Below are 13,701 nucleotides of genomic sequence, written 5' to 3' on the forward strand. Positions count from 1 at the left end.
GGGTCTCATGAAACCTAACTTAGGACGTCTAATTGGTAATTTTGTGACCAAAATTTACCGTCATTGTGACGTCAGTTTGGTACTTGGAATACATATACCAATAAAATGTACTGAGTAATATTCTATAGATACTAAAGATATACTGAAAGATATTCACAGAATATTCAACGAACTATAATAGTGGGACATAGGAACATTCTCAGTATATAGAACGGGCCTTATTATAAATTTTTAAGAGCTGAATTGCAAAATCTGGCTGTATATGTAAAATTATTAGTTATACAAAAAAGCATTTTGAATAAGCGATAGCAAACGTTTTACCAATCAATCACCAAACGAGTGGTAAAAAAAATTCCCAGCAGTCGAAATGGGGGGAAAGGTCTAAGAAATAAAGGTCAAAAATTTGTTTACGATTTTGTCAAAAAACAGGAAACTACCGAACTTTTATAATGCGAAACATTACCAATCAACCATCAATCGATTGATAAAAAGAAAATTCCCAAAAGTCAAAGTAGGGAGGTTAACTTTGGGAAGGTTGTTATTTCGCCGTGCCTAAGCGCGCGAGATCTCAGCCCTGTCATTCGTAAAATATAATCGCTTTCCGTTTATAAAAACTATTTTTATTATTTATTATTATTTATTTTTATTATTTATTATTTTATTATTTATTATGGTCTCTTACTATGGGTTTTAGAACATCCTGTATATATGAAAGTATTAAAATAAGATTATAAAAAAAATAATAATTTATTTTATAATTTATTTCAATACATTATTACAAAATATGTAATATCTTGTAAAATATTCATTTTTTATGATGATTTAGCTTCAATATTATTACACAAAGAATATAATTGAGATGAATTAATTAATACAAAAAATAAGTAATTGCATTTAAAACTAGATGCAAATTGCATCTTTTGTAGGTGCAATGTTACACTTATATAATAATAAAATTATTCTATGAGATATTTGGCGAATATTTGAACAGAAAAAAAAAACACTTTCTAATATATTATATATTCTAATATACATATATAAATCATTTATATATATATTCCATATCTCTTATAGCTTATCAAATTAATAATTAATACTAATAAAGAGGCATTAAGAAACAAACATACGATATTAATAACATTGACTACACATTAATAAAAACGATTGACATTGATAATTTCTGTAAATTATTTTGGACATAAATGATTCATAATTTTAAAAATCAATTTTATATTTTGATTTTTTGGTTAGGTATATGATACAATATGTTGTTTATGTATATTTCACCTCTTGGCACCATACAATTATATGCTGCTTTTTCATCTAAACCATTCTTTTTTTTCATCTAACTTTTTAACTGTAAAATTTGTATGTAGCTGAAAAAATATAAATATGCAGAAATATGCCATAATTGTATTAGTTTTAGTTTACTATTAAACACTAAAGAAAAATCCACAAATTCGTTTGTTCTTTAGCCTTCTTATTAATACTCATAAATAAATAAATAAAATTTTAGAATCTCAAAAGCAATTGAAATAAAATAATGTTTATTAGCATGTTCTTTTTGAAATCAAATAACTTTATCTAAACCATTTTTTTTTTTTAATGAGTAGAATTATTTCAAAAATATTCAACTATTTTAATTAAAAACACTATGGCTAGGACACTACTGTGTTCCGATATTCATTGCCAGTACTAAAAATCTATAGTTTACATCATGTACACTATAGCTTTTCGGTAATGGCAATGAATATTGGAATGCAACCTATACAGCAACTGATTTAATATCTAATTAGAGAATAATTACATCAACACATACATGCCCATGCACGTATATGTGCAAGCTCAACACATATTACAATAAGATTCATTATATCCTTTAGTATTCTTTTTATAACTTATAAATTAAGTTTTGTACAAATAAAGTTATTTATTTATAGAATACATTTCAGAAGATTTTAAAAATGTAGTACAAAAGTAAGACTATCTTATATATTTTGGTAATTGGCAAAAAACAGAAATATAAAAAAATCTAATCATATTTTTTTATAGATATTATTCTCTAATTATTAGCATTGATAAAATTAAGAATTACTAGATTCTTTTACAGCAAATTTCTTTTTCCTTTATCTCTCTTTACAGATAATACATATGTCTTATATCAATATATATATTAAATGTAATAAAGAGTATCATATTAATATTTTGTTAATATTAGTTGCAAACTCGACAGTGTACTATATGTTCCTAAAGAGAATATATAGCGAATTATTGTATCAAAGTAATAAAATATTGTAAATTATAGATTTATTATAACAAATAATAATATAGAATGATATTTAAAGTTATCTTGTATATAAAAGCATACATATCTATCTTCATACATTGATTACTCGCTATGTCCTGCAGCCCTACGCAATAATACATATATCTTTTCCTTAATCCAATCCTTATTATATGGAGCATAAGTATTCGTAGATTTTTGATACACAAGACATGATAAATCTGTTAACTGGTCAACGAAATCAAATAATTGACTGATGTCATAGGTAATAGTTGGAGTATTTGGATTTCGCCTTTTTAAATGTTCTTCATAAATTTTACATACACCTGCAATACAAAAGCAAATAATTAATCAATATAAGCTTATAATTGGGTATGTGGGAATGTTCTAAAAATATAAAAATACACAAATATATTTAATAATGATTCAATCACATGGACCATATAATGTATCAAAAATTAATTTTATTCTCCTGCAATACTTCTTTCATCTTTAATATTTCTTAAAATATATAAATATCAGTCTACTTAAGGTGGATTGAGTTTATAATTTATAATGTATGCAACAATTTTATGCAAAAAAATTATATATAATATGGAAAAACAGGATTAATATCTTTTATCACTAAACTCTTTATAAATTGTATATATACATATATATATACATATATATATACATATATATATACATATATATACACACACACAAATATATATATATATATATATATATATTACCATAAATTATGATATGATATTACCTTCCATACATTCATTAACGCTTTCATAATCAGAATATGTTCTCGTTTCAGGTCTGTGACCAGGCTGTACCAGTAATATTGTATGAGACTAAAATCAAATTATATAAAATATAATTTTAAATATTAATTAAATTTAAATTAATAAATTTTGATTAAAAGTCAAATATAAACATAAAATAATCAAATATGTATGTATGTATACATGTATATATACATAATGTATATATACATGTATATGTATGTGTACCGCTATGTTTTATATTTATATAAAAAAAACATATAAATAAAAAACAAATATATTGTAATTTCATAACGTTATAATAGAAAAATATTTATATTAAAATTGTGTGTGTGTGTAATAAATTGTAGTCAATTTTAAAATATGTATAATTTCTCTAAATGATTTGTAGATCGTTATAAATAACTAGTCATAGAACCATTCTCAAGTATAAATAAAATTTACTATATACAATTAACTTCTAAATATTTCTCATAATTTCGTCAGATATTTATCGTATTTATATCTCTTAATAGCAAATCGTGTTGCAGTATTTACCTTAAGCATAGAAATTTTGTGAACGATTTCAAATTATAATTCACATACTTTGAATACTGTTATTGTTTATTTACAAGATCAATGTGTAATACAGATAGACGAATAAATTCATCATACATAACGTCATTCAGTAAATTTATAAAAAAAATACGATAAAGTTATCTATGAGATAATAAACAAAAAAATTATGGAAAAATTATTGTAAATTCATTCAAATAATTCAACACAATTCTGCTTACCATCTTTTTATTTACGCGCTAACAAATCGGAATGATGGAGTGAAGCCACAATTTGGATGTTTTCTTTGAAGCTATAAAAGAAGCTTACAAAAAGAAATCTATCGGAATTAAGTACGAGAAAATTACAACAACTGTCGATCACAAGTATCAAATATCACTTTTTAGATTCTTCGATAACATGTTCATCGGATTGGCATTATTATGTGTTAAAATGGGAAAAGTCTCTCTATCTGCCCTCTGAAGAATGTTCTCGACTTAAACAAGATGGCGAAAAGATACTGGCCACTAGAATCCTATATAGGCTGCGGTCGGGAAGATGCTAGAAATGCTTCGAAGCGTTTGATTGACCAATCAGGACAAAAAGAGTAAAGATTTCTTTATTCTGATTGGTTAATGTAATGCTTCGAAGCATCTCTAGCGTCTTCTCAACCGCAGCCATAGTATATCTACAATCTAGGATCTAGGCTATAGACATAATATATCTAGACCGAGTGTTGAGAAGTGGGAGCCGAGGTGCACGTAGAAAAGGACATACTCTGTTTCCCCTTGCGTTCTCTCTCGCTCGCACAGAGCATAGCGCTCTTTTTCGTCATGCTACATGCGATTTGCGGTTGATGTTAGAGGTTAGAGATGCTTCGAAGCATTAAATTATCCAATCAGAATAAAGAAATCTTTGCTGTTTTTATCCTGATTGGTCAATCAAATGCTTCGAAGCATTTCTAGCGTCTTCCCGACTGCAGCCTATGTCTATGATGGCAAGTGAATAAGGAGAATAAAAGTTTTTAATTTTGAGAATATATTTATATGCCGAAAGAGAAACAAATTCTTTTCAATATGGATAAAAGAAGATTAACATTTAATACAGGCTTGCATAAAAATTTGCAACCAATTAGTCAATCATTAGAGCGGACCGGTTCTATCACTACGAGCAATAAACAGACAAGTCCTCATGCAATCAACATTGCAATGCAAGAGAAATTCGATTTACTTCGTGATGAAAATTTATCAGATATTAGATCATCAAAATCATTAAATAATCAGTCAATAGTAAAGAATAAGTCTTTTATCGAAAATAAAGAAATAAATTTTTGTGAAACTGAAAAAGATATGTCGAAAAAAAATAATTTTTCTGTTGACAATAAATTGTTAAAAACTAAGGCATTAATATCAAAACAGCTTAATAGTCAAATATTAGAGAATACATCTGCAACAAGTCAACAAGATAACTGTCAAGATCATTTGTCAGGAGAAAGTATATCAATAACAAGCAGATCTTTACATATTGCTAATACAGTTGGACAGAAACGTAAAATTACTTGTTCACCAGAGGAAGCTTCAGATAGTGATATCGACTTTTTGTATAATGAGCGTACAGCTATAAAGAAAAAACGGAATGAAATTCGATCTGATAGAAATTTGCAACAAAATATTAATCTCAATCATGATTTTACTGAAAAAAGACTTTCTCTAGTTTCTAAATCGTCTGTTAAATCAAATATTAAATCTAGTATTTCCCAAAAGAAGCAACAGGATAAATATAAAGAATCTGTTCCATCTACAGAATTAGAGAAATATAGACTTAACAAAGATTTGGAGGAATGTAGAATTAACACCGGGGAATATTTTTCAAAAAAGCAGAATTTCTATATACCACCTGTTTTTTCTAATTTTTTGCAGAAATGTGGTATTACAATATCAAATAATGGTATATATATACTTAGTAAGTTCTTTTTTTAATTTTATGTATATGTTTATTGTTTATTCATAATCAAGGAAAGATAAATAGAAGTATACATTTATAAAATTATATTTTATTAAAATGATGTGAAATTTCTTTGTTTGTATAGATGTTCCTTCATCTATTGCCAAATGGAAGATAAGAAATATATTAAACTCAAAGCAATATCAGAAAAAGGATATAATTAATTCGATAGAGGAATATGTTAGAAATGAAGAAAATTTTGAAAAAATGTTAAATGATATGGAATTATCTATTGATAATAGAAGTTTCAGTACTTTAAATAAAATATCTCTAGCAAGAATATTACTAGAAGTTACAGAAATTCAAGCAGACATATATAATATATTTATATCTAAACTTAATGAATCTATTCTTTTATTGTAAGTGTGTATATACATATGTGTATATCAGAAATTTGCAATCAATATAATTTTGCAGACTTTAAATTCAAATTCTCTTTTCTATCATGTATGTAATAACAATCTAAACAATAAGGGCAAAACACAATTAATATAAGATTCTTTTTTTCATATCTTAGAATGTAAAAATAATAATATCAAAAATTAAATTTTGGTAATTATACTGATTTTGATTTTTTATTTATATTAATGTATGTAAATCATATAAATCGAATTGTTTCATATACAGGATATTTTACATGAAGTATTACAAAGTGTTTTTTTCCTAAATTTGACATCGTACAAAAAAATGTTTCAAACAAGATTTATAGGGTTTTGAAAGAGAAAAAGTTGATAATTTTAACTTTTAATTAAGATCATTTATTAAGGTCATTTAAAGCATAATCTAGATTTTTTTAAAGTAGAACTATCTTAATATTTTTGTATAAATTGGTTCCTTGCAATATTTGGCGTAAAAAAGTTATAAGGATAGGATGGTCAAAAATTGAATAGTTCACGAAATATTTTATACTTTAATTTGACAACTTAATTTGACATAAATTATGAAATATCTTGTAAACAATTCAATTTTTGACTATTTTATTCCTATAACTTTTTACGCCAAATATTGCGAGGAATTGATTTATATAAGAAAATTAAGATGGTTCCATTTAAAAAAACTAAGTTGACTTTCACATAATCTTGAAAAACGACTGTAATTAGAATTTAAGATTATCAACTTTTCTCTCAAAATCCAATAAATTTCGTCTGAAAAATTTTTTTGTACAACATTGTTATACTTTATAACACTTTATGTGAAATAACATCCTATTTAATGTGATTGTAATATCGAAAAAATGATCATATCTTGTATTACATTTTGCATATTTTTATAGAGATACTCCAGAAAAAATATCTTGGGCTGTACCATTGTTACATCAGTTTCGTTTTCTGGATACTATAACCAATGTTGATATAGTAACTACAAATATAGAACAATTATTAGAAACATGTCCATCATGGTTTCAATATGAGCTCATTTTATTCTTGCCTGATATTTTGTCAGATATTCAGCATCAAAACATTGCTGAAATACTAACAAAAATATTGGAAGAAAATTGTGAATTGACAAATGTAGTCTTAAACTGTATTGCTAGTTTTAATCTTGATAAAGAATATTTAGAAGACTATAAAATTAAAGTATTACATTTGTTAAAAACAAATATGAAGATAGAATTTATACCAATTGTTATCAGGTATATTTGTATCTCGAATTTTACATTATTATATATATGATATGATATTTAGTTATGATAACTTTTCTAATTTCTAGATTTCTTCTTAACAATTATATATGTTGCAATATTGTCAAACAAATGTTGCTTATACTACGCAATATAGAAATGCAGCCTCTTGCTGGAGATAAAGTTGAGGAATGTTATAAAAATCAAGTACAGATAATTCAAACATTAAAGATGTGTATGTCATTAGATAAAGATGTGACATATGCTGCAATAATGGTAGTAAAAGATATTAATAAAAATCCAAAACCATTAGATTTAATCATTTTGCTCCTTGTATTCTCTGGAACAACAAGACAAAAAACTGCAGAAGCCTTATTGAAACAAAACATCCGTTGTGGTTTTTATAGAATAAGTTTGCTTCATACACTTTATAATGATTACAAAGAGGTTTGTATATATCTTGCAAATAAAAATTATATGAAATTCTTATTTGACAAGTATATATGGAGATTATTATGCTCATATATTATATTTTAGGTCATTCAAGAATTACAACCATCAATATTGCAATTAGCGAGTAAATTATTAAAATCTGAAGAGCATGTGTTTATTAATTTTGCGATTGAATGGTTTCGATTGCAGTTTTTCAGTCAGAAAGGAGCATTGTTTAAACAGCGTGAAATTATAGAAAAGATTATTCTACTTATGGGTAATAATGATCAAACTGTAAAACATGCAATGACTATACTTTGTAAAATGGCAGAGAATATGGTTGAAAGAGATTGTTTAGTATCACAATGCAATCATCTAAGAATTTTATTAGAAAAAATAGATTGCTTTGGACTTGAAGAAATTGGCACTTTGAGTGATTTATTACACCAATTATGTTTAGTTGACAATTCTACTTTAGAATCCTTACGAGATGACTTATTTATACTGCTACAAAAACAATTGTCTACTGCTAAACCACTGTAAGCAAATTATATAATTAATACATAAATATATTTTATTTTAATATATATGAAATATAAGTATTTAAATATTTTTCAGTACAAAATGCAAAGGTGTCATGGGAGCAGTAATGGCAATAAAACATCTAGCTGGAAAGACTGAAAGTTGCGATAAAGCTCTGAAATTATTCAGTATGTGTTTATTATTTTATATAATTTTTTCAATTCTTATATGATTTATAATAAAGTATATTATAAGCTATAAAGTTCAAAAGATTTATGTATGATAAAGTTTAATATTTTTTGATGCATTATAATTTCTTTATCTATTAGTATAAAGTAAAAAAAAGATAATACAAATATGATAAAGTAAAAAAAAGATAATACATTTTTTTTTTTTTTTTTTTTTTTTTTTTTTTTTTTTTGTATGTATATAGATAAGGTAATGAAGAGTGTGAAAAATTGTTCTAAATCGCAACCTTTGTTTTATGACCAATTGGCGCAAGTAATTGCAGAAACTGAAACAATTAATATTAACTTTCTTCACAAAATTAGTAACTGTATCGAAGACGAATTTGTTAATACATATATGACAGATAAACCACAATCCAGGTAAATAACATCTTAAATATTTTTTTTGCTCTACATTATGAAATATTTTGTTTAAATATTATTAAAAAAAATTATATATATAAAACTAATTTAATTTCATGAATATCTGTAAATGCTATGAAAGTTATATGAACACACGTGAAATTCATGATACTTACATAAATGATGAATGTAAATAAATATTATGTAATTTTTGTTTATATTAGTGAAGATTTAATACCTAAATTTGGATTGAATAATGCAGAACATGAACCAGAAAATTATGTGTTAAATTTTGGAAACAAAAGAAATGGTCCGATTGCGCCAATATTGTTTCGTCTTCTCAAGACATGTTGTATGAAGACCAGCATACATGGAGAATTGGAAGCTATAGATGCTCTTTTAGGGTGTAAAATGTTAATGCCACAAAATTTTGATATACCAGAACCTCCAATACTAGATCTTATTATATGCAGTATTAATTGGTAAGTATTAAAATTAAATTTCTTTCTTTTCATAAAGTAATTAGTATGCGCAATTTTTTTTCACTATTTTGTCAAGTCTAATTAAAGTGACTAATTGCAAAAGGAATGTTATATTACAGGCTTAGGGAAATAATTACCGGCTTTGTCACACAAACAGATCCTTTATTACGAGAACAAGTATTAAAACGTTTAGACACTTTGATATATTTGCAAGGTGAACTGAATATGCTATTAACATTATGTGATACTAATTATCAACCCCCCGCATGTTACTTTCATTATTTTCCATTACCGCAATTTGTAAAAATGGAGAAGAAGTCTGGTAAAAAGGGAAAAAAGCCTACGAAAGGAAATAAATTGAATATATCTATAAATATAGAAGATGAATCCAGAGAGATAAGTTCTACATTATGTTCTAAAAATCCAGCATATTTTAGAAAGTTTGATGCAAAGGTATATTAATAAGGATTTTTAGTTATTAATGTGAAATTTTTCAACAAACTTTGAGAATTATTCTAAAAACATATATATGTTTATCATTGTGTTGAGTTTTATTTTATAGTTTTCAACTTTATGTATAATATTTTATAATTTTGCACAAAATTTTGTTGCAAAATAAAATTTGCTTTACTAAAGAATTTGAAAATTAATAAAGAATATTAATTTGCAAAAACCTTTTTTAATGATTATGTTTAAAAATTATAAAAGTATATATATCACAATTTTCTTCTTTAAGAAATAACGATTATAAATATTAATATAAACTAATTAATTTTAAAATTAATAAATTAATTTTAATATATAATTAAAAAATCTGTAGTTGAAATAATCCGAAGATCATTGAATATTAATCATGTTTATTAATACTATGCCATTATATCTAGATAGCCTATCTCTTGGATGTCAAAATAAATTCACCAGAATCTGAGACAAAAGGCATATCAATAAAACAAGTTTGTTTTCTTGTTAGAGAACTTCTAGCAATATTCGAAAATGAACCTTCCGAATCTTTTGTGAAAGATTTAATACAGCTATTACCAAAGATTTGCTCAAAATTAGACGATGTTATCGGCAGATTGAGACAAGATAACACTCATGAATTTAAAAAAGCAGCAAAATTATTATTATGCCTTCTCACTAAAATCTTCAATTGGAAAGGATTTTTGAGTGTCACATATAACACATTGCTACGAGGTGTGATATTTTTATTATAAAAATTACATGTTATTTATATTTTATCAATATGTTTTTATAGAGGGATTACGTAGTTTAGCTGGACAAATTAATGCAGAGAATGCACGATTACGATCTTGCAAGGAACTTGTTGCAGAATCTTATAAATATTTTGAATCACTGTCAGACATTGTTACCGAAATATCATTAGCCACCGCTCTTGTCAATATGTGTCAATCTTTAATGAAACATTCTGAAACCTATACTCAACAGCATAAAAATAAACATGGTAAATAATATAACTTTGTTGTTGAATACCGAAAATTTCTGTATTATATGTCCAATTTTATTTTAGCAAAATTAGCTTACGGATTTCTTTGCCTGGAATGGCCCGAAGATAAATATACTGGTCCTCAATATAGGTTATCTATTATCCAATTATTAAATAACTGGATAGATAATGAACCATCACCATTAGATACAGTAACATTAATTTTGGAATGGTTACCAAATGAAGTCTCCAATTTTGAAAATATCCAAAATGTTTTAACAAGAATGCCTTCTCTAAACAAAAATATTTTTCATTTATTATATAAAAAACTCTTTGATGGTTTAATTAAAGGTATCAATATATCATTGTCAGCAGTCAATTCGTAAGTACAGTTTTATTCTTTCTAGAAAACAATTTTTTTTCTTAGAATAACAAAGCTCATTATATTTTCTGTAACAACAAGTATTTAACAAATTTAAATTAGTATATAATGCAATTTCCATTAGAAGAATTTGTCAATATAAATAGCAATTCGTTAAATCTATTAATTAAACATTTTTTTAGAGATCCAGAGAGAATAAAAGTATGGCATAACATTGCATCAAATGTTCAAAAACTTGTGCAGATTTGTAAAATATTGAAAACAAATGCTAATATACAACTGTTTCTAAGATACATGCCTCTTCTAATAAGACAGTTTCTAAATATTGGTATGCCAATACTAGAACACAATCTAAAATATCAAACAGATGATGTAACTAATATTCTAAAAATGATGCAAGGTAAAGAATAATTTTCATGTCGATAAAACACATGTATGGCAGACATTTAGTGTTACATAAGATGTGATCTTAATTTTAATGACAGCTTCTCTAATGAATTTGGAATGTTTTCAATTTCTTTCTAACAAAATAGAAAGAAGATCATTATTTATTGCACTTTTATTTATTACTAAGTTTTATACAAAAAAATTATTTTATTCAAACAATATATACTTGAAATTAACTGAAAATATATCTTTCTGAAATTTTATTAATAAAAAAGCATTCTTTTTTATTTATAATTTAAACTATTTATTAAAGATAGATAAATTTTAAAATTGTAAGATTAAAATCATAATAAAGTAAAAAGAAACTAATAAAGAGTCTTATGAATATATCATACGAAGGAGCCAAAAGGCAATCAAGAGCCATTTGCTATTTCATACGCAATTTATGTGCATATGTTTTATTATAATCAAATTACATTGATATTTTAACTAAATGATAGACAGAATCACAAAAAGCGTTACGTTTCGGCCCTTTTTTTGGACCATCTTCAAGGCAATAGTATATGTTACAAAGTATATGGAATATATATAGTAATAATACACAGAACAAGAGTGAATCACTGATGTTGTCAGAAAGTAAACGTTATGTAACGGAATTTCGAGACAGAAAGAGAGACTGTCCGATAAAATATACTACATTAAAAAAAAAAAACTGACAATACAAATATAGCGAATTTGAGTGGGTTACCTATGTTGTACAGAAGATAAATATTACACACGGATGAAATAGAACACAAATTACCGCGCGGGCTCTTGATTGCCTTTTGTCTCCTTTGTAATGAAATAAGTTGTTGAATATCTTGTATATATGATTAACAAAAAAATATGTAGTATTATTTTCTTAATTTATATAATGTTGTTATATTTAGGTGGTACACGGTACTTACATGCTATATGTTGTGACTGCACAGAAAAAAAGAACTTACTACTGACTAAATATGTACCTGCAGCAAAGTCTACATTGGAGAAATTAATTTATAGTGTCAAAGGAATGCTGGTTCTTAACGATAGTGCGGCAGCTTTTTGGATGGGAAATCTTGTCAATAAGAATTTAGAGGGTCACGAAATTCTTTCACAGGTTTTTGTCGGTTTAAATTACTTTATACTTTGGTTTTATTATGATTATATACTGTAAAAGAAAAATGAGTAAAAATTAATGAAGCATTAAATTATTACATTTTTAGACATCGTCAGAAGAAACCACTTTATCAGAAATTAATGCAGCTTCTGAAGAATTAATAAATGCATCATCTGAAATTTTAGATTCTGATTTAGACGAAGATTCAATAGAAGAAACAGACATTGAAGACAATGATATTGATGATCTGTAGTTTTTTTATACAATGGGTAAGTTAGAAAATAAAATAAATTTCTATAATATAATATTGTGGTATATAATATAATATAATATTGTAAAAAATTGTAAAAATTTGTTTATATGACATTAATCATATATTTCAGTTTTACATTATTAATTTTTTACTATTTTATTATTCTATCTAAAAATTTAGAAAAATTATTAAATACTTGTAATATTTTTAGCTAAATAATAAAAATAAAAGTTTACAAGATCTTAATCTTTTCCATTTAAAATTATATTAAAATCAAAGATCCACTGAAAAGGTGCTACAATATCTTTTGAGTATAAAGGATTAATAGGGGATAGATTAACAGTAAATATTCATTTAAAATTAAGATTGTTAGGCTTATTAAGATTATATTAAGATTATTAAAACTATAATAAGATTATTTTATATTAATATATTATTATATAAGATAACGACTAAGAAACTATTAAAGAATAGAAAACAAAAGAAGAAAATACATTTCGCATTTTATTTATATATAAAATAATGAAATTATTCTTTATATTACAAAATCTAGAATAACAGAAATAAGTTATATATTCATATATTATTATAAGATAGCAATTAAGAAACTATTAAAGAATAGAAAATAAAAGAAGAGAGCATATTTCACATTTTATTTAAATATAAAACAATGGGATTATTCTTTATATTACAAAATCTAGAATAACAGGTTTTAATTAGTTATAAAATATTATACAGAAATGATATGTTTTCTACAATTATTTCAATAAATGAGATATTTTCTTATAAATAATATTATCTATTACTTTCTCCTCTACTACCGTAACAATTAAAAACGTAAATTAAGTA

The 13,701-nt window shown here is 25.0% G+C and overlaps 2 protein-coding genes across 6 annotated transcripts; one reads left to right on the top strand and one right to left on the bottom strand.

Moving 5' to 3' along the window:
- Positions 1 to 778: 778 nt before the first annotated feature.
- E(r) (enhancer of rudimentary) lies at positions 779 to 4,045 on the bottom strand. 3 transcript variants are annotated; one of them, XM_070312368.1, is made up of 4 exons: positions 3,840 to 4,045; positions 3,045 to 3,132; positions 2,369 to 2,610; positions 779 to 2,247 (listed from the first exon to the last, which is right to left on the bottom strand). In XM_070312368.1, exons 1-3 carry the CDS (start codon positions 3,840 to 3,842, stop codon positions 2,390 to 2,392), a joined length of 312 nt encoding a protein of 103 aa, XP_070168469.1. In that variant the 5' UTR covers positions 3,843 to 4,045; the 3' UTR covers positions 779 to 2,247; positions 2,369 to 2,389. The 3 variants fall into 3 exon arrangements, with proteins under 3 accessions (XP_070168469.1, XP_070168470.1, XP_070168468.1); XM_070312369.1 differs by having other exon boundaries at positions 2,385 to 2,610; positions 3,840 to 4,044; XM_070312367.1 differs by having other exon boundaries at positions 779 to 2,610; positions 3,840 to 4,044.
- Positions 4,046 to 4,562: 517 nt separating this feature from the next.
- On the top strand, positions 4,563 to 13,495 carry Fancd2. Of its 3 annotated transcripts, XM_070312561.1 has the most exons (16): positions 4,563 to 5,559; positions 5,687 to 5,960; positions 6,875 to 7,234; positions 7,312 to 7,669; positions 7,760 to 8,193; positions 8,273 to 8,364; positions 8,610 to 8,784; positions 8,991 to 9,248; positions 9,368 to 9,701; positions 10,133 to 10,442; positions 10,504 to 10,710; positions 10,777 to 11,074; positions 11,257 to 11,474; positions 12,391 to 12,599; positions 12,706 to 12,868; positions 13,064 to 13,495. In XM_070312561.1, exons 1-15 carry the CDS (start codon positions 4,644 to 4,646, stop codon positions 12,850 to 12,852), a joined length of 4,590 nt encoding a protein of 1,529 aa, XP_070168662.1. In that variant the 5' UTR covers positions 4,563 to 4,643; the 3' UTR covers positions 12,853 to 12,868; positions 13,064 to 13,495. The 3 variants fall into 3 exon arrangements, with proteins under 3 accessions (XP_070168662.1, XP_070168661.1, XP_070168663.1); XM_070312560.1 differs by lacking the exon at positions 13,064 to 13,495 and having other exon boundaries at positions 12,706 to 12,954; XM_070312562.1 differs by lacking the exon at positions 13,064 to 13,495 and having other exon boundaries at positions 4,563 to 5,544; positions 12,706 to 12,954.
- The last annotated feature ends 206 nt before the right edge of the window (positions 13,496 to 13,701 follow it).

Source organism: Polyergus mexicanus, unplaced genomic scaffold, assembly GCF_030449975.1.
Source record: "Polyergus mexicanus isolate NDT 795.1 unplaced genomic scaffold, iyPolMexi1.0 SCAF_22, whole genome shotgun sequence".
Lineage (NCBI taxonomy): Eukaryota > Metazoa > Arthropoda > Insecta > Hymenoptera > Formicidae > Polyergus > Polyergus mexicanus.